The 26428-nt window shown below is 41.7% G+C and overlaps 1 protein-coding gene across 2 annotated transcripts in view; it reads left to right on the top strand.

The window, feature by feature from the left end:
* Nucleotides 1–26024, top strand: part of rsrc1 (arginine/serine-rich coiled-coil 1) — a 467824-nt gene extending 441800 nt beyond the window's left edge. For both annotated transcript variants that reach the window (XM_061878367.1, XM_061878368.1), the window contains exons 9-10: nucleotides 13829–13921; nucleotides 25792–26024. In XM_061878367.1, the coding sequence (XP_061734351.1) occupies nucleotides 13829–13921; nucleotides 25792–25884 (186 nt within the window). In that variant the 3' untranslated portion in view covers nucleotides 25885–26024. The remainder of the gene's footprint in view (nucleotides 1–13828; nucleotides 13922–25791) is intronic.
* The last annotated feature ends 404 nt before the right edge of the window (nucleotides 26025–26428 follow it).

Here is a 26428-nt window from a genome sequence, read left to right as displayed (position 1 = left end):
TCAATATTTATGGAACATGTCCACCAAAAAATCTATCTGTCAACACTGAATATTGCATTGTTGCATTTCTTTTCACAGTTTTTGAACTTACATTCATATTTTGTTGAAGTATTATTCAATAAATATATTTATAAAGGATTTTTGAAATGTTGCTATTTTTAGAATATTTAAAAAAAAAAACTCACATACCCCTTGGCATACCTTCAAGTACCCCCAGGGGTACGTGTACCCCCATTTGAGAACCACTGAAATAGTGTATGTCCTTCACTATGTGGTCGGTTCCTGCGGACGTTATCTCCTTCTGTTGTTGACTATTTTTTTCATACGGTGTTGATGTGGAAATGGTTGCTTCGGCATTGTGTTGCTGTGGCACAGAACGGAGATGTTGACATGCGGAGTTTCAAGCACTCTTCATTCTCTAGCTGGTGACTTTTCAAATGATGCTACAAATTAGCAGTAATGCTACTTTTTGTACGCTTTTGCCCCACACTTGACATAATACGGTTGTTTGTTCAACAGATTCCCAGTTGAAGCCGAACCACCGCTTGCTGTTTTTCTTGTGAATTAATTCTTCCTTCATTTGTTACCCAATTCCGGTCGAAACTTTCCAGTGAGGAACTCGGAAATTCCGACTTCCCATTACAAATTGAACGCACCATAGAAGTCCAGACACCAAATGTTTTGCACATGCTTCAATTCCCCTTCCTGCGAGGTTCTCCGCTCTGCTCGTGGGACCCGTTACTGCTCGTCCATGACGCTTTTACCTCAGTCTCCAAGACTTTAAAAAAGTATCAAAGACACAAAAAAGTGAAAAAAAACAAAGATCATGTTACTTTTGTGTTCGACAAATGGTTTGCAGGTAGTTTAAATACGGTGTTTTCAAGTAAACTTTAGACTTAAACAAACTTTAATGATCCACAAGGGAAATTGTTCCCGGGAGACTCCCGAATTTCAGTGCCCCCTCCCGAAAATCTCCCGGGGCAACCATTCCCCCCGAATTTCTCTCGATTTCCACGCAGACAACAACATTGGGGGCGTGCCTTAAAGGCACCGCCTTTAGCGTCCTCTAGTGAAGTGAATTATATTTATATAGCGCTTTTCTCAAGTGACTCAAAGCGCTTTACATAGTGAAAGCCAATATCTAAGTTACATTTAAACCAGTGTGGGTGGCACTGGGAGAAGGTGGGTAAAGTGTCTTGCCCAAGGACACAACGGCAGTGACTAGGATGGCGGAAGCGGGGATTGAACCCGGAACCCTCAAGTGAAGTGAAGTGAATTATATTTATATAGCGCTTTTCTCTAGTGACTCAAAGCGCTTTACATAGTGAAAGCCAATAGCTAAGTTACATTTAAACCAGTGTGGGTGGCACTGGGAGCAGGTGGGTAAAGTGTCTTGCCCAAGGACACAACGGCAGTGACTAGGATGGCGGAAGCGGGGATCGAACCTGCAACCCTCAAGTTGCTGGCACGGCCACTGTACCAACCGAGCTATACCTACAACCTGACACCATCACCCCTTAACAGGCGGACCTGAGTGAGGTCAGCATGTGGTCAGGTCCGCTTTTCCTCCATACAAACAGCATGCCGGTGTGGACACACAACATTTACGGCTTTTCACACACACAAGTGAATGCAAGGCATACTTGGTCAACAGCCATACAGGTCACACTGAGGGTGGCCGTATAAACAACTTTAACACTGTTACGAATATGCGCCACACTGTGAACCCACACCAAGCAAGAATGACAAACACATTTCGGGATAACACAACATAAACACAACAGAACAAATACCCAGAACCCCTTCAGCACTAACTCTTTCGAGACACTACAATATACACCCCCAACCCCGCCTACCTGCTACCCTCCGCCCCCTTCAACCTCAACCCTGCCCACCTCACCCCTATGCCCCCCCCCAACCCCCATCTTCCGAATTCGGACATCTCAAGGTTGGCAAGTATGCCCATATTACCCCCGTTTTATCCAGTCTTTATTGGCTTCCAGTTAAATTCCGCATTGAGCTTAAGATTTCAGTCCTGACTTTCCGGGCGTTGCATGACGGGGCCACTCAATACTTCACTGACTTGCTGTGCTCCTAATCTTCAGGGCGCAGCCTCCGGTCTTCAGGCCAGGGTCTTCTAAAGATCCCCAAAAACATGTTTCAAAACCCCTGGAGCTCCCAGACTTTGGAACAGTTTGCACCAGTCCCTCCGTGATCCTGACTGTGTTGAAACTTTTAAGAAACATTTGAAAACTTGTTTTAGTTAACCTCTAAAGGCCTTAGTGGCCACATGCGTTGACAACACCTCATAGCTCTTGTTTCCAAAATTGTGTACACTACTGAATTGAGGTCTTATGGCCGCTTATGTGGACACTTATACTGCCATCTGGTGGTGTCAGGAGAGTATAACATACACTGGAATTTGGGGGGAAAAAGTGTAAAATTAAGAATCAGCCTGTCACTAAACATGAAGTACACACATTTTACTTATGGACTAATAAGTACATCATATAAAAAGATTATTCCTAGTTTTTATTCTGATTAGGGTCCAATAAGCCCAAAAAGCAAAGAGAAATTTAAATTAAAGCTGCAAGCAGCGATGGACGGGACCGACTTTTGCTGGTGTTTCCTGCCTTTACCCATTCAACATATCTTTACCTGCTCTTACCTACCTTCCTTGCAACCTGGGGTCACACTGGCGCTTCTTTCATTCACCCATACACGGTGGTGCTTCCTGCCATCACCCAGACAACATATCTTTACCTGCACATTACCTACCTCTCTTTATCCTGGAGTCAAACTGGTGCCTCCTTCTTTCACCCAGTCAACATATCTTTACCCGCACAGTACCTACCTTCTCTGCATTGTGTGGTCACGCTGGTGCTTTTCTGGTTTTAAGCAGCCATCTTGAGACGGCAGCAGCATCAGGGTAGCGGTTCTTTGAAGGCTCGTAAAATCAAAACCGGAGCAGTTAGAAAAACTCTTTGCGCAACTTTTAATCAGAAGGGTTCAATCTCTCTCCTGTGCGAGTTTGAAGCCGACACAACAAATGCGCTCAGAGGAGATGTTTGAAAAAAGGTGACGGGATTTTACAAAACCTTTGTTTTGAAGGGGTAATTGCCAACTTCCTGTTGATTTTTGCTAAAGGATGTCAATTAATGAAATATTAGTCTAATTGAGACCTACATAGAGGTTTTTGTTTCATGTCTCTATGACATTCCTACCGGAAGTTACAAGCAGTTTTGTCAGTGTTTTATTCCTAGGAGGCGCTAGAGCGCAATTTTGAGTTTTTGGGTTTGTTTTTTTTATTAAATCGCAATTTTCACCAGTCCTGATGTGTGTGTCCAGTTTGGTGAGTTTTGAAGCATTTTAAGGGGTTCAAATTCCAGCTCAAAGAGGCAAAAATGACATTTTTTAGGAAACTTTTGTTTTGAAGGGGTTTTTGTCAACTTCCTGTTGATTTCTTGATGAAGGATGTCAATTAATGGCATCTTGGTCTAATTGAGACCTACATAGAGGTTTTTTTTTCCAGTCTCTACGACATTCCTACCGGAAGTTACAAGCAGTTTTGTCTGTGTTTTCTTCCGAAGAGCAGTTTTGTCAGTGTTTTATTCCTAGGAGGCGCCGGGTGCGCAATTTTGAGTTTTTGGGTTTATTTTTTTTATTAGATCGCAATTTTCGCCAGTCCTGATGTGTGTGTCTAGTTTGGTGAGTTTTGAAGCATTTTAAGGGGGTCAAATTCCAGCTCAAAGAGGCAAAAATGACATTTTTTAGGAAACTTTTGTTTTGAAGGGGTTTTTTTCAACTTCCTGTTGATTTCTTGATGAAGAATGTAAGTGTATGAAATGTAGGTCTAAGTCAGACCTACATAAAGGTTGTTGTTTCATGTCTCTACGGCATTCCAAACGGAAGTTACAAGCAGTTTTGTCTGTGTTTTTTCCTAGGGGGCGCTAGAGCGCAATTTTGAGTTTCGGGGTTTGGTTTTTTATTAGATGGCATTTTTTGCCAGTCCTGATGTGTGTGTAAAATTTGGAGAGTTTTGAAGCATGTTAAGGGGGTCAAATTACAGCTCAAAGAGGCGGCGGTATAATAAAAATAAAACCTTAGAAATAGGTCCCTAAAAAGCATGTAAACAAACAGCTTGGGGCTTAAGCGGTTAATTCATCTTTTAACTATCAATTTTAATCCACTTTGTATCCTTTTTTATGATGTTGCCCCTGTTTTTTTAATTGAATTGTTGTGTTTTTTTACTTCACCTATGTTATGTTTTGTACAGAACTTTGTGATTTTATCTGTGAAAATCGATTTGTAAATACAATTTACTCAGAATAGAATAGAATAGAAAGTACTTTATAGATCCCAGGGGGAAATTCAGCACCACAGTTGGCTCATAGTAGACAATAAACAGTTAGGTATTTTTTATTTATTTACTTACTTACTAAAATCAGGCAGTCCTGATTACTCCCCACAGGATTTGCCAGCAGACGCGATCGAATGCCTTCTCCCAGTCCATAAAAACCATGTAGACTGCTTGGGCAGAGTTTAGAATCGGTGCACAATTCCACAAGCAGGACAAAAACCACACTACTTCTCCTCAATCCGAGGGTCGACTATCCAAACAATCATGGAGCGCATGAACATTTTTTAGGACTTCATCATGCTCTTCAATAATAAGCTGTTCCAAAACTTTTGACGGGTTCTGGACCTGTCAAAAATAATAATGTAATATTTTTCAGCATTTAGTCGTGTTGAAATGTTCACCAATAATATAAACACCAATTAACACGGATTATAATGTTCTTGTAATGGTAGAAAGTGTGTGAAATGTAAACACAGCCTTATTACACACTGCAGTTATATGCTGCCACCTTGTGGACAAATGAAGCCATCACCAGCTGACTGTGTTCAATCATCCATCCCATCCATCCATTTTTCTACCGCTTATTCCCTTTTGGGGTCGCGGGGGGCCGCTGGCGCCTATCTCAGCTACAATCTGGACAAATCGCCACCTCATTATTTATTATAGCCCTTAATCTAACACGAATTGGTATGTCAGACTTAGCCCTGTCTTGGTTTAACTCTTATCTTACTGATAGGATGCAGTGTGTCTCCCATAACAATGTGACCTCGGACTATGTTAAGGTAACGTGTGGAGTTCCCCAGGGTTCGGTCCTTGGCCCTGCACTCTTCAGCATCTACATGCTGCCGCTAGGTGACATCATACACAAATACGGTGTTAGCTTTCACTGTTATGCTGATGACACCCAACTCTACATGCCCCTAAAGCTGACCAACACGCCGGATTGTAGTCAGCTGGAGGCGTGTCTTAATGAAATTAAACAATGGATGTCCGCTAACTTCTTGCAACTCAACGCCAAAAAAACGGAAATGCTGATTATCGGTCCTGCTGGACACCGAACTCTATTTAATAATACAACTCTAACATTTGACAACCAAACAATTAAACAAGGCGACACGGTAAAGAATCTGGGTATTATCTTCGACCCAACTCTCTCCTTTGAGGCACACATTAAAAGCGTTACTAAAACGGCCTTCTTTCATCTCCGTAACATCGCTAAAATTCGCTCCATTCTGTCCACTAAAGACGCTGAGATCATTATCCATGCGTTTGTTACGTCTCGCCTCGACTACTGTAACGTATTATTTTCGGGTCTCCCCATGTCTAGCATTAAAAGATTACAGTTGGTACAAAATGCGGCTGCTAGACTTTTGACAAGAACAAGAAAGTTTGATCACATTACACCTGTACTGTATATACCTTTATATACATATATACATACATATATACCTGTACTGTATATACCTTTATATACATATATACATACATATATACTGTATATACCTTTATATACATATATACATACATATATACCTGTACTGGCTCACCTGCACTGGCTTCCTGTGCACTTAAGATGTGACTTTAAGGTTTTACTACTTATGTATAAAATACTACACGGTCTAGCTCCATCCTATCTTGCCGATTGTATTGTACCATATGTCCCGGCAAGAAATCTGCCTTCAAAGGACTCCGGCTTATTAGTGATTCCCAAAGCCCAAAAAAAGTCTGCGGGCTATAGAGCGTTTTCCGTTCAGTCTCCAGTACTTTGGAATGCCCTCCCGGTAACAGTTCGAGATGCCACCTCAGTAGAAGCATTTAAGTCTCACCTTAAAACTCATTTGTATACTCTAGCCTTTAAATAGACTCCCTTTTTAGACCAGTTGATCTGCCGTTTCTTTTCTTTTTCTCCTATGTCCCACTCTCCCTTGTGGAGGGGGTCCGGTCCGATCCGGTGGCCATGTACTGCTCGCCTGTGTATCGGCTGGGGACATCTCTGCGCTGCTGATCTGCATCCGCTTGGGATGGTTTCCTGCTGGCTCCACTTTGGACTGGACTCTCGCGACTGTGTTGGATCCATTATGGATTGAACTTTCACAGTATCATGTTAGACCCGCTCGACATCCATTGCTTTCCTCCTCTCCAAGGTTCTCATAGTCATCATTATCACCGACGTCCCACTGGGTGTGAGTTTTTCCTTGCCCTTATGTGGGCCTACCGAGGATGTCGTAGTGGTTTGTGCAGCCCTTTGAGACACTAGTGATTTAGGGCTATATAAGTAAACATTGATTGATTGATTGATTGAATCTCAAATGTCTCAAAGGGCTGAACATGGCAACTCTGTTCCTGTGTGAAACAGACACATGTCAAATGTGCTGGTTTTACTTTTGGACTTTAGTGCAACAACATTTCAAGGCAATTCTTGTAAAATACCTCAGAGGAGGCGACGTGCAATTACAAATAAAAGCTTAAGGGACGTACTTTATTCATTCTTCCAGGTGGAGTAGTTGAAGAGAAATGTACTTGTCACACGAGGTCCATCCACCCATCCATTTTCTACCGCTTATTCCCTTTCGGGGTGGCGGGGGGCGCTGGCGCCTATCTCAGCTACAATCGGTCAAATGTCAAAATAAATAATAGGCCATTATTATTTATAGAGGAGAGAAATATAAAGATAAGTAATTTATAGTTTTTCAGATTTTAAGTTTCTAGCATAAAAATACACCTCTTAGAACAGGGGTCGGGAACCTTTTTGGCTGAGAGAGCCATACAAGCCAAATATTTAAAAAAGTATTTCCGTGAGAGCCGTATAATATATTTTTTAAGACTGAATACAACTAAATGCATGCATATTTAAGTATGACCAATATTTTTAGAGTATAAATAAGTCTCTTATTCCTTTTAATAACATTGTTATTCTGAAGCTAACCAACAATAAATAAAATACTTCTTACCATTAATGCGACTTCTTGAACAGGTGTGGTAGGAACCGGATGGATGGATTAAAATGCATGAGAATGTTTTATATTTGGAACGTTATTTTTGACAGTTATTACCAGCGGAATTATTCATTATTTATCGTGTTAAGCAATGTCAGCTCAGATTTATCTGAGAGCCATAGGTTCACTACCCCTGTCTTAGAACAATAAAATATTTGATTTAAAATAAATTTTAAAAAATAAATATATGTATATTACATAATTCTATTTCCATCAATCCAGTTTTTCTACCGCTTGTCCCTTTTTGGAGTTGCAGGGGGTGCTGGTGCTGGAATCCAATTTGTTATAGTTATATTTTGTATTATTTGGTCTTGGCACGACTTGTCCAGGGTGTACACCGCCTACCATCCCAATGCAGCTGAGATAGGCTCCAGCACCCGCCGCACCCCAAAAAGTGACAAGCGGTAGAAAATAGATGGATAGTACAATAGAATATTTGAAAAAATAAAATAAATAAAGGGGCAGCACGGTGGATTGAAGGGTTAGCGCGTCTGCCTCACAATACGAAGTTCCTGAGTTCAATCCCAGGCTCGGGATCTTTCTGTGTGGAGTTTGCATGTTCTCCCCGTGAATGCGTGGGTTCCCTCCGGGTACTCCGGCTTCCTCCCACCTCCAAAGACATGCACCTGGGGATAGGTTGATTGGCAACACTAAATGGTCCCTAGTGTGTGAATGTTGTCTGTCTATCTGTGTTGGCCCTGCGATGAGGTGGCGACTTGTCCAGGGTGTACCCCGCCTTCCGCCCGATTGTGGCTGAGATAGGCGCCAGCGCCCCCCGCGACCCCGAAAGGGAATAAGCGGTAGAAAATGGATGGCTGGATGTACTGGTTTTGAAAGTGAAAACCACATCAAAATGGCTTAGTTTTTTCAGTCCGTTGCCCTCAGACTGGAAATCTCATGTAAAAAAATATGCAACATAAAGTAGCAAGAAACACGTCAATAATGAATAAAGCAAAATATGTTAACGTTTCCAGTGAAGGTTGGACTCCGCCAAGGCTGTCCTTTGTCACCGATTCTGTTCATAACTTTTATGGACAGAATTTCTAGGCGCAGCCAAGGCGTTGAGGGGTTCTGGTTTGGTGGCTGCGGGATTAGGTCTCTGCTTTTTGCAGATGATGTGGTCCTGATGGCTTCATCTGACCGGGATCTTCAGCTCTCATGGGATCGGTTCGGTGAAGCGACCGGAATGAGAATCAGCACCTCCAAGTCCGAGTCCATGGTTTTCGCCCGGAAAAGGGTGGAGTGCCATCTCCGGGTTGGGGAGGAGACCCTGCCCCAAGTGGAGGAGTTCAAGTACCTCGGAGTCTTGTTCACGAGTGGGGGAAGAGTGGATCGTGAGATCGACAGGCGGATCGGTGCGGCGTCTTCAGTAATGCGGACGCTGTACCGATCCGTTGTGGTGAAGAAGGAGCTGAGCCGGAAGGCAAAGCTCTCAATTTACCGGTCGATCTACGTTCCCATCCTCACCTATGGTCATGAGCTTTGGGTCATGACCGAAAGGATAAGATCACGGGTACAAGCGGCCCAAATGAGTTTCCAGGTCTCTCCCTTAGAGATAGGGTGAGAAGCTCTGCCATCCGGGAGGAACTCAAAGTAAAGCCGCTGCTCCTTCACATGGAGAGGAGCCAGATGAGGTGGTTCGGGCATCTGGTCAGGATGCCACCCGAATGCCTCCCTAGGGAGGTGTTTAGGGCACGTCCAACCGGTAGGAGGCCACGGGGAAGACCCAGGACACGTTGGGAAGACTATGTCTCCCGGCTGGCCTGGGAACGCCTCGGGATCCCCCGGGAAGAGCTAGACGAAGTGGCTGGAGATAGGGAAGTCTGGGCTTCCCTGCTTAGGCTGCTGCCCCCGCGACCCGACCTCGGATAAGCGGAAGATGATGGATGGATGGATGGAAAATATGTTCTACACCAAAAATCACTTCATATTCTCTACTGCTCACCAGTGTTAGCATATCTGAGTTATTGTGCAGAAATATGGGGAAATAACTACAAAAGTAAATTTTTTGTTACAAAAAAGATCAGTTAGAATAATACATCATGTTGGATATAGAGAACATACTTTATTTATTCAATTAAAATATAGAAATTCCATGACATAGTGAATTTGAAAACAGCTAAAATTACAAACTTAGCAAACTATAACCTGCTACCCAATAATATACAACAATTCTTCTCAACAAAAGAGGAGAAATATAATCTGAGAGAAAAATGTAATTTAAAACATTTGTATGCACGTCCAACACTTAAGTCCTTCAGTATCAATCAATCAATCAATCAATGTTTACTTATATAGCCCTAAATCACTAGTGTCTCAAAGGGCTGCACAAACCACTACGACATCCTCAGTAGGCCCACATAAGGGCAAGGAAAAACTCACACCCAGTGGGACGTCGGTGACAATGATGACTATGAGAACCTTGGAGAGGAGGAAAGCAATGGATGTCGAGCGGGTCTAACATGATACTGTGAAAGTTCAATCCATAATGGATCCAACACAGTCGCGAGAGTCCAGTCCAAAGCGGATCCAACACAGCAGCGAGAGTCCCGTTCACAGCGGAGCCAGCAGGAAACCATCCCAAGCGGAGGCGGATCAGCAGCGCAGAGATGTCCCCAGCCGATACACAGGCGAGCAGTACATGGCCACCGGATCGGACCGGACCCCCTCCACAAGGGAGAGTGGGACATAGAAGAAAAAGAAAAGAAACGGCAGATCAACTGGTCTAAAAAGGGAGTCTATTTAAAGGCTAGAGTATACAAATGAGTTTTAAGGTGAGACTTAAATGCTTCTACTGAGGTGGCATCTCGAACTGTTACCAGGAGGGCATTCCAGAGTACTGGAGCCCGAAATGAAAACGCTCTATAGCCCGCAGACTTTTTTTGGGCTTTGGGAATCACTAATCAGCCGGAGTCTTTTGAAGGCAGATTTCTTGCCGGGACATATGGTACAATACAATCGGCAAGATAGGATGGAGCTAGATCGTGTAGTATTTTATACGTAAGTAGTAAAACCTTAAAGTCACATCTTAAGTGCACAGGAAGCCAGTGCAGGTGAGCCAGTACAGGTATATATGTATGTATATATGTATATAAAGGTATATACAGTATATATGTATGTATATATGTATATAAAGGTATATACAGTATAGGTATATATGTATGTATATATGTATATAAAGGTATATACAGTATAGGTATATATGTATGTATATATGTATATAAAGGTATATACAGTATAGGTATATATGTATGTATATATGTATATAAAGGTATATACAGTATAGGTATATATGTATGTATATATGTATATAAAGGTATATACAGTACAGGTGTAATGTGATCAAACTTTCTTGTTCTTGTCAAAAGTCTATCAGTATGTGGAATTAAATGATGGAATGGATTAAGCAAAGCAATCAAACAATGTACTAATATGATCCACTTCAAGAAACTCTTCAAACTTAAAGTGTTTACAAAGTACAAAGAAGAAGAACCATGAGAAACATTCTGAATTTATTTCATCCATCCGTTCATTTTTTCAAAATAATCTTACTAATCTCACCAAATGAAATGTAATTTACTTCACCGAGTATTATTTATTTATTTTTATTGTGATTACTTATGGAGTATATTGTGAATAAATTGAGAACAGGAAGTGAACAAAAGTTTCAGCAACCGTTATGTGAGAGAAACGGGGTAGGATTAAATAAACTCCACTTCTTCCTGCTCTTTTTCCAACATGTTGAAAAGAGAAATTGGAAATTGTGATGCTTGCATGTTGTATGCTTGCATGTTGTATGCTTGCATGTTGTATGCTTGCATGTTGTATGCTTGCATGTTGTATGCTTGCATGTTGTATGCTTGCATGTTGTATGCTTGCATGTTGTATGCTAGCATGTTGTATGCTAGCATGTTGTATGCTTGCATGTTGTATGCTTGCATGTTGTATGCTAGCATGTTGTATGCTAGCATGTTGTATGCTTGCATGTTGTATGCTTGCATGTTGTATGCTTGCATGTTGTATGCTTGCATGTTGTATGCTTGGATGTTGTATGCTTGCATGTTGTATGCTTGCATGTTGTATGCTTGGATGTTGTATGCTTGCATGTTGTATGCTTGCATGTTGTATGCTTGGATGTTGTATGCTTGCATGTTGTATGCTTGCATGTTGTATGCTTGCATGTTGTATGCTTGCATGTTGTGATGCTTGCATGTTGTATGCTTGCATGTTGTATGCTTGCATGTTGTATGCTTGCATGTTGTATGCTTGCATGTTGTATGCTTGCATGTTGTATGCTTGCATGTTGTATGCTTGGATGTTGTATGCTTGCATGTTGTATGCTTGGATGTTGTATGCTTGGATGTTGTATGCTTGCATGTTGTATGCTTGCATGTTGTATGCTTGCATGTTGTATGCTTGCATGTTGTATGCTTGCATGTTCCGAATAAACTCAAACTAGGACAAGTTTGGACACCTGTGCTCTAGAGCAGTGGTTCTCAAATGGGGGTACGCGTACCCCTGGGGGTACTTGAAGGTGTGCCAAGGGGTACGTGAGGTTTTTTTAAAATATTCTAAAAATAGCAACAATTCAAAAATCCTTTATAAATATATTTATTGAATAATACTTCAACAAAATATGAATGTATGTGAAAAGAAATGCGACAATGTAATATTCAGTGTTGACAGCTAGATTTTTTGTGGACATGTTCCATAAATATTGATGTTAAATATGTCTTTTTTTGTTAGACCCGCTCGACATCCATTGCTTTCCTCCTCTCCAAGGTTCTCATAGTCATCATTGTCACCGACGTCCCACTGGGTGTGAGTTTTCCTTGCCCTTATGTGGGCCTGCCGAGGATGTCGTGGTGGTTTGTGCAGCCCTTTGAGACACTAGTGATTTAGGGCTAGGCCCTGTGATGAGGTGGCAACTTGTCCAGGGTGTACCCCGCCTTCCGCCCGATTGTGGCTGAGATAGGCGCCAGCGCCCCCCGTGACCCCGAAAGGGAATAAGCGGTAGAAAATGGATGGATGGATGGATGATTGATTGATTGATTGATTGATTGTGAAGAAATGTTTAGAATTAAGTTCCTGAATCCAGATGGATCTCTACTACAATCCCCAAAGAGGGCACTTTAAGTTGATGATTACTTCTATATGTAGAAATCTTTATTTATAATTGAATCACTTGTTTATTTTTCAACAAGTTTTTGGTTACATTTATATCATATTTCCCAAATAGTTCAAGAAAGACCACTACAAATCAGCAATATTTTGCACTGTTATACAATTTAATAAAGCAGAAACTGATGACATAGTGCTGTATTTTACTTCTTTATCTCCTTTTTTCAACCAAAAATGCTTTGCTCTGATTAGGGGGTACTTGAATTTAAAAAAAATGCTCACAGGGGGTACATCACTGAAAAAAGGTTGAGAACCACTGTGATGCATCACATACAGTGGGGCAAAAAAGTATTTAGTCAGCCAGCGATTGTGCAAGTTCTCCCACTTAAAATGATGACAGAGGTCTGTCATTTTCATCATAGGTACACTTCAACTGTGAGAGACAGAATGTGGAAAAACAAACCAGGAATTCACATTGTAGGAATTTTAAAGAATTTATTTGTAAATTATGGTGGAAAATAAGTATTTGGTCAACCAACTCTTACTGTTGGAAGGAGGTTTTGGCTCCAAATCTCACGATACATGGCCCCATTCATTCTTTCCTTAACACGGATCAATCGTCCTGTCCTCTTAGCAGAAAAACAGCCCCAAAGCATGATGTTTCCACCCCCATGCTTCACAGTAGGTATGGTGTTCTTGGGATGCAACTCAGTATTCTTCTTCCTCCAAACACGACGAGTTGAGTTTATACCAAAAAGTTGTATTTTGGTTTCATCTGACCACATGACATTCTCCCAATCCTCTGCTGTATCATCCATGTATCCATTTTGGTATAAACTCAACTTGTGTTTGGAGGAAGAAGAATACTGAGTTGCATCCCAAGAACACCATACCTACTGTGAAGCATGGGGGTGGAAACATCATGCTTTGGGGCTGTTTTTCTGCTAAGGGGACAGGACGATTGATCCGTGTTAAGGAAAGAATGAATGGGGCCATGTATCGTGAGATTTGGAGCCAAAACCTCCTTCCATCAGTGAGAGCTTTGAATTGTTATTTTCCACCATAATTTACAAATAAATTCTTTAAAATTCCTACAATGTGAATTCCTGGATTTTTTTCCCACATTCTGTCTCTCACAGTTGAAGTGTACCTATGATGAAAATGACAGACCTCTGTCATCATTTTAAGTGGGAGAACTTGCACAATCGCTGGCTGACTAAATACTTTGTTGCCCCACTGTATGTTGTGTGACGTGTGTTGTCTTTGTGTTGCTATCACAACCAAGTCAATCCATGCTAAATCTTCTTTTGCTGTGTTTGAAAATTTCTGTTTCGTGTATTATTTTGTCCAGATCGAGCAGGAGCCTGACCTGACGGACGACGTGGACATGAGTCTCCCCACGTCCATCATCTACAACGAGACGGGTACTCTGGCTCATCCTGCTGTAAGTTGTCACCATGACGACACGCTCGGCTTCCAAATCCGCAGTCCAATCTTACATATACAAACCCCGTTTCCATATGAGTTGGGAAATTGTGTTAGATGTAAATATAAACAGAATACAATGATTTGCAAATCCTTTTCAAGCCATATTCAGTTGAATATGCTACAAAGACAACATATTTGATGTTCAAATGATTAATTTTTTTTTTGTGCAAATAATCATTAACTTTTGAATTTGATGCCAGCAACACGTGACAAAGAAGTTGGGAAAGGTGGCAATAAATACTGATATAGTTGAGGAATGCTCATCAAACACTTATTTGGAACATCCCACAGGTGTGCAGGCTAATTGGGAACAGGTGGGTGCCATGATTGGCTATAAAAGCAGCTTCTATGAAATGCTAAGTAATTCACAAACAAGGATGGGGTGAGGGTCACCACTTTGTAAGCAAATTGTCGAACAGTTTTAGAACAACATTTCTCAACGAGCTATTGCAAGGAATTTAGGGATTTTACCATCTACGGTCCGTAAAATCATCAAAAGGTTCCGAGAATCTGGAGAAATCACTGCACGTAAGCGATGATATTACGGACTTTTGATCCCTCAGGCGGTACTGCATCAAAAACCGACATCAGTGTGTAAAGGATATCACCACATGGGCTCAGGGACACTTCATAAAACCACTGTCAGTAATTACAGTTGGTCGCTACATCTGTAAGTGCAAGTTAAAACTCTACTTTGCAAAGCCATTTATCAACAACACCCAGAAACGCCGCCGGCTTCGCTGGGCCCGAGCTCAGCTAAAATTAGATTAGATTAGATTAGATTAGATTAGATTAGATTAGATTAGATAGTACTTTATTTATTCCGTCAGGAGAGTTCCTTCAGGAAAATTAAAATTTTCAGCACAATCCCATTAAAGATCAGACAAACATTACAGGGAGACAGAACAGGATCGCTGACGGGTCTGATGGATGGACTGATGCAAAGTGGAAAAGTGTTCTGTGGTCTAACGAGTCCACATTTCAAATTATATTTGGAATCTGTGGACATGGTGTCTCCGGAACAAAGAGGAAAATAACCATCCGGATTGTTCTAGGCGCAAAGTTCAAAAGCCAGCATCTGTGATAGTATGGGGGTGCATTAGTGCCCAAGGCATGGGTAATTTACACATCTGTGAAGGCACCATTAATGCTGAAAGGTCCATACAGGTTTTGGAACAACATATGTTGTCATCCAAGCAACGTTATCATGGACGCCCCTGCTTATTTCAGCAAAACAATGCCGAGTCACGTGTTAGAACAACGTGGCTTCGTAAAAAAAGAGTGCGGGTACTTTCCTGGCCCGCCTGCAGTCCAGACCTGTCCCACATCAAAAATGTGTGGCGCATTATGAAGCGTAAAATACGACAGCGGAGACCCCGGACCGTTGAACGACTGAAGCTCTACATAAAACAAGAATGGGAAAGAATTCCAGTTTCAAAACTTCAACAATTAGTTTCCTCAGTTCCCAAACATTTATTGAGTGTTGTTAAAAGAAAAGGTGATGTAACACAGTGGTGAACATGCCCTTTCCCAACTACTTTGGCACGTGTTGCAGCCATGAAATTGTAAGTTAATTATTATTTGCAAAAAAAAAAAAAAGTTTGAGTTTGAACTTCGGGCTTCACGGTGGCAGAGGGGTTAGTGCGTCTGCCGCACAATACGAAGGTCCTGCAGTCCTGGGTTCAAATCCAGGCTCGGGATCTTTCTGTGTGGAGTTTGCATGTCCTCCCCGTGACTGCGTGGGTTCCCTCCGGGTACTCCGGCTTCCTCCCACCTCCAAAGACATGCACCTGGGGATAGGTTGATTGGCAACACTAAATTGGCCCTAGTGTGTGAATGTGAGTGTGAATGTTGTCTATCTGTGTTGGCCCTGTGATGAGGTGGCGACTTGTCCAGGGTGTACCCCGCCTTCCGCCCGATTGTAGCTGAGATAGGCGCCAGCGCCCCCCGTGACCCCGAAAGGGAATAAGCGGTAGAAAATGGATGGATGGATGGAGTTTGAACTTCAAATATCTTCTCTTTGTAGTGCATTAGACTGAATATGGGTTGAAAAGGATTTGCAAATCATTGTATTCTGTTTATATTTACATCCAACACAATTTCCCAACTCATATGGAAACGGGGTTTGTAGTACGAACACTACTAAACACTATCCTCCTTCAATTGCCGCCTCCCTGGCAGAGGAGGATGATGAAAAATGCGAAGGGAAACTTTCAACTCCTCTAATGCTCCCTGGGGCTTCCCACTCATTTATCTCCACTGTGGAAACCAAGTTATGAGCTGACGTATGCAGATAACCCCCGCACGCACTCTCACATATGTACACACCCGCACGAGGCCCCGCGACAGGCTGATGTATGGGACCAATATGCCCCAGGCGGGCCCCGGCCTCAGCACCGCTCTCAATTAAAACAGATGAGTCCCATTAGCCCCCCTAGTGTCCCCCCCCCCCCCCCCCGCCCACGCACACGGCGCCTCATTAGCGGGGCCGACAGACAGGAACTCGCCGATGTCGAGCGTAACGTACAAAATGACGCGCGTGTCGTCGACTGCGCGGCCGTCAAGGCGTGAAGGATTGACCGGTGTCGCGCTTCAATCTGCATAATAACTGACTCAAATCACCAAAGAGGAACAAAACCCAACACACGGCGACACGTAATCGTCCAATTTGAGCGCCGAGCGCCCCCACTTTGATTGTGTTACTCCCTGATAAACACACACTTCCTCCATGTATCCATCACCTCTTCAGAGAAAGAACATCGCATTGGTTTTTATTGGAAAACTATTTTTTTTCACAAGAAATGAACCACAAAGGCCATTTTTTAAAGGGGAACATTATCAGCAGACCTATGTAAGCGTCAATATATACCTTGATGGTGCAGAAAAAAGACCATCTATTTTTTTAAACGATTTCCGAACTCTAAATGGGTGAATTTGGGCGAATTAAACGCCTTTCTGTTTATCGCGCTGGAGGTGATGACGTCAGAATGTGACGTCGCCGAGGTAACACACCCACCATTTTCATTTTCAACACATTACAAACACCGGGTCTCAGCTCTGTTATTTTCCGTTTTCTTGACTATTTTTTGGAACCTTGGAGACATCATGCCTCGTGGGTGTGTTGTCGGATGGTGTAACAACACTAACAGGGAGGGATTCAAGTTGCACCACTGGCAAGAAATCTGCCGCCAGACCCCCATTGAATGTACCAGAGTGTCTCCACATTTGACCGGCGATGCTAAGACAGACATGGCACAGAGATGTATGGATAACCTGCAGATGCATTTGCAACGATAGTCAACGAAATCACAAAGGTGAGTTTTGTTGATGTTGACTGCCAGCTAATCGATGCTAACATGCTACGCTAATCGATGCTAACATGCTAATTACCAGCGGTGCTAAAGCAGACATGGCACAGAGATGTATGGATAACCTGCAGATGCATTTGCAACGATAGTCAACGAAATCACAAAGGCGAGTTTTGTTGATGTTGACTGCCAGCTAATCGATGCTAACATGCTACGCTAATCGATGCTAACATGCTAATTACCAGCGGTGCTAAAGCAGACATGGCACAGAGATGTATGGATAACCTGCAGATGCATTTGCAACGATAGTCAACGAAATCACAAAGGTGAGTTTTGTTGATGTTGACTGCCAGCTAATCGATGCTAACATGCTATGCTAATCGATGCTAACATGCTAATTACCAGCGGTGCTAAAGCAGACATGACACAGAGATGTATGGATAACCTGCAGATGCATTTGCAACGATAGTCAACGAAATCACAAAGGTGAGTTTTGTTGATGTTGACTGCCAGCTAATCGATGCTAACATGCTATGCTAATCGATGCTAACATGCTAATTACCAGCGGTGCTAAAGCAGACATGACACAGAGATGTATGGATAACCTGCAAATGCATTTGCAACGATAGTCAACGAAATCACAAAGGTGAGTTTTGTTGATGTTGACTGCCAGCTAATCGATGCTAACATGCTATGCTAATCGATGCTAATGTAGCCGAGTGTCCTGGGTTCGCATAATTTGGGTACTGATAAAATAAAATAATAAAAGGGAGTCATGAGAGCAGGTCCGGTCTCCACCACTTTATTGTTCCCTTCTTTACACCTATCTCCATACCCATCTATCACCTTCTTCAACAACCCGCCTTTATATAGACCTCTTACGTCACAGCCTTACGGCAACACTGGAGGGACACCCTGAACTGTTTGTTACACTAACATGCTAATTACCAGCGGTGCTAAAGCAGACATGGCACAGAGATGTATGGATAACCTGCAGATGCATTTGCAACGATAGTCAACGAAATCACAAAGGTGAGTTTTGTTGATGTTGACTGCCAGCTAATCGATGCTAACATGCTACGCTAATCGATGCTAACTTGCTATTTACCGGCGGTGCTAAAGCAGACATGGCACAGAGATGTATGGATAACCTGTATATGCATTTGCAACTATATTACGTTTCCTTCCACCCACATTTAATGCGAAACAAACACTTACCAATCGACGGATTTAAGTTGCTCCAGTGTCAAAAGATGCGAAAGTCCTGATCGTTTGGTCCGCACATTTTACCGGCGATGCTAACGCAGCTATTCGGCCATGCTATGGCTATGAATAGCGTCAATAGCTATTCGCTCAATAGCTTCAGTTTCTTCTTCAATACTTTCATACTCCAACCATCTGTTTCAATACATGCGTAATCTGTTGAATCGCTGAAATCCGAGTTTGAATCCGAGCTAATGTCACTATATCTTGCTGTGGTATTCCTATTGTTTGTTTACATTGGCAGCACTGTGTGACGTCACAGGGAAATGGCCAGTGTCTTCGCAGAGAGCGAAAATAAGTCACTTTAAAGCTTTATTTAGGGATATTCCGAGACCGGTTAAAATATTGAAACAAATTTCAAAAAATACAACAAGCCACTGGGAACTGATTTTTATTGTTTTTAACCCTTTTGAAATTGTGACAATGTTCCCCTTTAAGAAAAATGCTGTTGCTCTGACTATTATACAAGTGTAACAATAAGTTAACCACTGTCCTAGCTGACTATAAACATATTTACAACCGCTCACATGACACATGCGGATCATTTTGAGACCCCCATTAAAGGCCTACTGAAATGAGATTTTCTTATTTAAACGGGGATAGCAGGTCCATCCTATGTTTCATACTTGATCATTTCGCGATGTTGCCATATTTTTGCTGAAAGGATTTAGTAGAGAACATCGACGATAAAGTTCACAACTTTTGGTGCTGATTAAAAAGCCTTGCCTTTACTGGAAGGAGCAAACAATGACGTCACCCGTCGAAGGCTCCTCACATCCTCACATCGTTTATAAAGGGAGCCTCTAGCAGCAAGAGCTATTCGGACTGAGAAAACGACAATTTCCCCATTAATTTGAGCGAGGATGAAAGATTCATGGATGAGGAAAGTGAGAGTGAAGGACTAGAAAAAAAAAAAAGACTATACAGTGGGAGCGATACAGATGTTATTAGACAAATTTACTAGGATAATTCTGGAAAATCCCTTATCTGCTTATTGTGTTACTAGTGTTTTAGTGAGATTATATAGTCGTACCTGTACAACCTGAAGGTCGGCCCCGCACCTTTCTTCAGCATCAGTCGACGGGTAGTGGCGATGCCCATCTCTGCCCTTCGCAAGGGACCCTCTTCGAAACACGATCTTTCGAAATGATCGCTGCATAATACACTGTACTTTGTGTGTGTGGTCCAATCCAACCGTGTTCGCTTGACCGCTCTGTTCCATAGTAAAGCTTCACCGTCATCTTTCGGGAATGTAAACAATGAAACACCGGCTGTGTTTGTGTTGCTAAAGGCGGCCGCAATACACCGCTTCCCACCTACAGCTTTCTTCTTTGACGTCTCCATTATTCATTGAACGAATTGCAAAAGATTCAGCAACACAGACGTCCAGAATACTTTGGAATTATGCGATGAAAACAGACGACTTATAGCTGGGAACGGTGCTGGAACAAAATGTCGTCTACAATGCTTGACGCCACGCGACGTTTTAGCATGATACTTCCGCGCGAAATTTAAAATTGCAATTTAGTAAACTAAAAAGGCCATATTGGCATGTGTTGCAATGTTAATATTTCATCATTGATATATAAACTATCATCTAATCTATCAGACTACGTGGTCGGTAGTAGTGGCTTTCAGTAGGCCTTTTAACCTAATATACGTTTTGGACAGTGGAAGAGAAAACAAGTCCAGGTCAGGAGTCAAACCGTCTAACATTTATTTTGTGAATATAAAATGACTTTCCTTAGTCTCCTATGATTGCACACACTTGATTGCAAATTCTGAGCCCCCTACACACATGCTTTAAAAAAAACTAATTATTGCATTGATTTGGTTGAAACCAGCTTTTTACAACATATAGAAGGATCAAGTGTTTTGTTTTTTTTACTTTTAAAACATTTATACGTCTAGATCAGGGGTCGGCAACCCAACATGTTTAAAGAGCCATATTGGACCAAAAATTCAAAAAAACGAATCCGTCTGGAGCCTCAAAAAGTAAAACGCCTTATGTAAGTGTTATAGTGAAGGCAACACATGAAGTAAGTGTCTCAGAGGGTGAGATAACTCCTGGAAATTACTGGTTTAAAACTGACAAATGTCTAGATGTGTGTGTCCAAGTTAAAGGAAAGGACAGCTTGTCTCCTTCAAATAGATCGGTGGTTCTTAACCTTGTTGGAAGTACCGAACCCCACCAGTTTCATAAGCGCATTCACCGAACCCTTCTTTAGTTAAAAGTAAAAATTTTTTTTTTTAATTCAAGACAAAGTTATAGGTTTTTGGTAACACTTTAGTACAGGGAACATATTCTAAGCAACAAACACTTAATTTTGTCATGATCTGTGGTCTGGATCATGTTTATGTTATTTTTTTTGTTAGTTTTTGGACTCTTTTAGTTCCTGTTTACGCTCCTTTGTTTTGTTTGGTTACCATGCCGACTTGTGATTTTCACCTGCCTCTGGTGTTCGAACCGCGCACCTGTTTCTAATCAAGACCCTTATTTAAGCCTGTATTTGCCAGTCAGTCGGCCTGGCGTCATTGCTTGTTTTCATGTGATACCACAGTTCGTGTTGCTCGATTCATGCCGTGTCCACGTAAGACTTGTTTATTTCTTGCTACAGTTTTATGTTTATCCGAAGCCATAGTTTATGTTTGTTTGTTTCATGCCACAGTTTTGTGTTTGTTCCCCGCCATAGTTTATGTTTTGTTTACCTCATGCCCTGCCAAGATTTTTTGAGTTATTAAATATATTCCTACCTGCAAGCCTTGTCCGGAATAGTCCGTTTGCATCCCGGGAGATTAAACCTCGCAAACAGGAACTAAAAGAGTCCAAAACAAATAATAACAAAGACATAATCCATACCACAGATGATGACAAATTTAGTTATTTGGACACTAAGGGAACATATTCTAATTAATAAAGACTTAATTTAGAGTTATTTGGTTAGGGTTAGGGTCAAGGTTAGAGGGTTAGGGTTATAATAAGGCAATGCCAAATAAGGCATTAATAAGTACTTAATGATGACTAGTTAAGAGCCAATATTTTACTAATTTGCATGTTAATAATTAACTAATTAATGGTGAATATGTTCCCATACTAAAGTGTTACCATGTTTTATTCACTGGTGCAAAAAATGAACCAACACAGTGCATGAACTCACAACAAATGACACACCTGCAAATCAGTCAGCTGTTGCCGTATCCGTAATACGCCGATAGGTAGAAGAAGTTTGTATTTACATTAAGAGTCGGGTGTGTTTTGACCCCCACCGAACCCCTGAGGCCGACTCACAGAACCCCTGGGGTTTGATCGAACCCAGGTTAAGAACCACTGTAATAGATGTATTACAATCTGTGGTCTGGAACAACATGACAGACAATCAGAAATGCAGCCAATATTACATGCAGGAAATGTGCCATGAGACATGCAAATGTAAATTCAATACACGGCGGACATACGTAAAGGAAATTAAAATGAACTCAAATATAGCTACAAATGAGGCATTGTGATGCAATATGTACATACAGCTAGCGTAAATAGCATGGATGTTAGCATGGATTACTAGCAATTGACACAAGTCGACGACATCGACATAGCTCACCTTTGTGCATTCACGCACAACATAAAAAGTTTGGTGGACAAAATGAGACAAAGAGGGAGTGGCCTGAAACACGTCTTTCTGTGGCAACGTCGGAGAAAGTTGTATGTAAACAAACTACGGTCTGTTCAAGGGCTAACAAATGTATCATCAGTGAAGCGTGTTTAATACAAACAGTGGGATTTCCAACAATTAGCAAGATTTGTGTCATGTTTGTCATCCTACAGAAACGTGGACCCCGACTTAAACAAGTTGAAAAACTTATTTAGGTGTTCCCATTTAGTGGTCAATTGTACGGAATATGTACTGTACTGTGCAATCTACCATTAAACTTTCAATCAAACATTATCAAAACAACCATGATTATAGAGGGTCAGGGGCTCAAAGTCAGAAAAGGGGCAGGAATTTTTTTTGGGGTCCTTTACACAAAATGGAAATGAATGTAAAATTAAATTTGCTAATAGGAAGCTAACTACTTAGCTGTGTGTCCTTTGTAGGTAAAAGTGACTGCCATTTCTTTTGTGTCAACAAATTATTGTCATAATGAGTTAGTTCACATTATCATAGGCTTAGAAGACATGAAAAGCAACAAAACACTGGTTTATTATTAGGCTATTTATTGTTAAAGATAAGCACTTTAATATTGAACATTGAACAGCGTAACATGAACTTCGAAAATAAAGACCCAAATGGAAAAAACATAAATGTGAAAATCTGTCCTTCTTTCTTTAACTTGATGAAAACACCATCAAGTTGTAATTTATGGTCTTTCTCACTTAATGCTCTGACTAAAAAACTGAAACGCAATACAACTTTATATCTAAACCTCTACTGTGAGAGAAATGTGATCCGGCGTAAACACAGTGCATTTTATTTTGAAAATTAACCCGGTGTTTTATTTTGTACACTACTTCCTGTCCCGCACGATCCGCTCTGCTCTGTGCGGAATAGATGAGCCGTGCTCAATTGATGCGCTGTGCTCCGACGTCCGGCAAAAACAGAAGCTGACACATTGAATAATAGAATAATACAGCGTTTTTTCTGAAATATTACTCATATTAGATGCTGAATAAGTGGACGGCGACTAGACCATAACTCACAGGTTCAAGTTGCTCCACTGTCACGTCTCCTCAGGGGCGCAGTTGGCTCTCTCTCCTCTCACTTACTCACTCACTCGCCCTCTCTCTCTCTCTGGCGGAAGCGCAGGCTCAAACAACCCGGTATTACAAGAAAACGTGGAGTTTTTGTACCGCTGTTTTTTTGTTTTGTTTTGTTTTTTTACATCCCTAACAGGAATTTATTAATGTTGTTTAAAAAAAAAACACATAGGCAGAGGGCACTTTTTAAGACGAGCCAAAAAAGGGGAGGGGCTCAAGCACCCATAGGGCCCTATTTGTGCACATGCCTGAAAACAACAAATATATTTTTACCTCTATCTTTTTCCATTTTTGAAATAGCTCCAGGTGCCACTAGGGCGGTGCTAAAGAGCCGCACATGGGTTGCTGACCCCTGATCTAGATCAACATAAAATCCCTAAATAATTTGGTTTTGTCTTTTAAAAAAAGTTGTTTTTTTGCGACTTGTCCAGGTTGTACACCGACTTCCGCCCGAATGCAGCTGTGATAGGCTCCAGCACCCCCCGCTACCCCAAAAGGGACAAACGGTTGAAAATGGATGGATGGATGTTTTTTTTTACATTTAAAATAAAAGCCAACAAATTCAATATAAAGTGGCAAAATATGAATGTAGTCATTATTCACTAATTTATTTTTTCATTCTGATTCTGATAAACTTCAAAGTTTAGCGGTGATCTGATTTATGTATGATTATTATACATATCATAATAATTATTATTATGAGTATGTTATTATTGTGCATTTCCTGTGAGTTAAGTCTCCCCCGTCTTTAAAGACCACGCAGTCTGATAGTTTATATATCAATGATGAAATATTAACATTGCAACACATGCCAATACGGCCTTTTTAGTTTACTAAATTGCAATTTTTAATTTCGCGCAAAGTATCCTGTTGAAAACGTCTGTATGATGACGTGTGCGTTTTTCCAGCTCAATCCCAGCTATAAGTCGTCTGCTTTAATCGCATAATTACACAGTATTCTGGACATCTGTGTTGCTGAATCTTTTGCAATTTGTTCAATTAATAATGGAGACGTCAAAGAAGAAAGATGTAGGTGGGAAGCGGTGTATTGCAGCTGTCTTTAGCAACACAAACACAGCCGGTGTTTCCTTGTTTACATTCCCGAAGGTAAAGCTTTACTATGGAACGGAGCGGTCAAGCGAACATGGTTCTCTACTACATGTCAACTGGCAGGTTTCGGTGAGAAAATCGCGGTAATAAGTCGGCTCTTACCGTAGACATGAGCGGAGCTTGCGTCGTTCCTCGTGCACCTGTCAAAGAGGCAGCTGCGTGGCTTCCCTCAGATACACTGGCGGTCACCACACCCGTGGCCACACCCTCCGACTTTCAGGTACGATAGTATAATCTCACTACAACACTAGTAACACAATACGCAGATAAGGGATTTTCCAGAATTATCCTAGTAAATGTGTCTAATAACATCTGAATCGCTCCCACTGCCCTGTTTTGTTTGTTTTTTTTCCCATGTTTTTTTGTTTTTTTTCCCTAGTACTCCACTCTAACTTTCCTCATCCACAAATCTTTCATCCTCGCTCAAATTAATGGGGAAATTGTCACTTTTTGGGTCTGAATCGCTCTCGCTGCTGGTGGCCATGATTGTAAACAATGTGAGGATGTGAGGAGCCCTACAACCCGTGACGTCACGCGCACATCGTCTGCTACTTCCGGTACAGGCAAGGCTTTTTTATTAGCGACCAAAAGTTGCGAACTTTATCGTGGATGTTCTCTACTAAATCCTTTCAGCAAAAATATGGCAATATTGCGAAATGATCAAGTATGACACATAGAATGGAGCTGCTATCCCCGTTTAAATAAGAAAATCTCATTTCAGTAGGCCTTTAAAACCTAGTGACACCTCAGTTTCTAACTCTAACTGAGGGTCTTTGAACGCACCACAGTGCAGTTATGTGCAATGTGATACAAACGTTAAACTTGTACATCATTTTCATCTATGATGCCAGAGATAGATTTATTATATTTTTGCCTTTCTTCTATCACCTCATCTGTGTTCCAAAATGCTGGTGTCGTGTGTGAATGCTCGCAAGTAAACTTTGATGACCTTGTGACGTTTGTGTTGAGTGAAGCGTTAGAAGCTCGGTTTGCAGCAACCCAAGTTAACGTTACAGGAAAGTACCAATGATTGTCACACACAGACCCTAGGTGTAGCAAAATTATTCTCTGCATTTGACCCAACACCCTTGATGACCCCCTGTGAGGTGAGGGGAGCAGTGAGCAGCAGCGGCAGGATTGTCGTACTCGTTGGATGATTGTTGTTTACAATGAAGTTGTACAACATGGGTGCTGTTGCTGCCGTGTTGTGCAATATATCACATGTACGCCGCTCTCCTTTTTGATGACGTGCAGTGATTTTATACCGCTGGTCTACGGCCGTCTGGAAAGTGCTTAAAAAATGTCTCAAACAAGTTGTATGCATAGCCTGCAGGTACATCCTCAACAAATGTCAAGAGAATCAAACTACATTTTCGTTCTTTGTCCCCGCAGCTGTTCATGGACAAAGAGAAGGCCGAGGAGCTGTGGCTCACCCGACTGCGGTCTCTGCGCCAGGAGAGGCTCATGGGAATTCCTGTGTCCTAACCACCCTGCAGCGTTTTCATCTTGAGTCCCATCACCTCCTGTCACAGGCAATTGAGCTCCACATGTTTTTGTAGCAAGTGTGGTCAATCTTAGTGCAAGCGCACTATTAATACAAATAAAGTGTAGGTTTTTTGTTACTACTTTAATGTTTCGCTCATTTGCCGCTTTTCCACTAATGCAGGGGAAGGCAACCCAGAATGTTGAAAGAGCCATTTTGGAACCAAATAACACAACGCTGTCAAGCGCCATTCATATAAAACTTGCAGGCCGCGCTAAAATTAAAGGCCTACTGAAAGCCACTACTAGCGACCACGCAGTCTGATAGTTTATATATCAATGATGAAATATTAACATTGCAACACATGCCAATACGGCCTTTTTAGTTTACTAAATTGCTATTTTAAATTTCCCGCGAAGTATCCTGTTGAAAACGTCACGGTATGATGACTGGTTGTAGCAGACATTTTTCTCCCAGCACCGCTCACGGCTAAAAGTAGTCTGTTTTTATCGCATAATTACACGGTATTCTGGACTTCTGTGTTGC

The sequence above is a fragment of the Nerophis ophidion genome, linkage group LG18 (genome assembly GCF_033978795.1).
Source record: "Nerophis ophidion isolate RoL-2023_Sa linkage group LG18, RoL_Noph_v1.0, whole genome shotgun sequence".
Lineage (NCBI taxonomy): Eukaryota > Metazoa > Chordata > Actinopteri > Syngnathiformes > Syngnathidae > Nerophis > Nerophis ophidion.
This window is presented reverse-complemented; position numbering and strand designations above follow the sequence as displayed.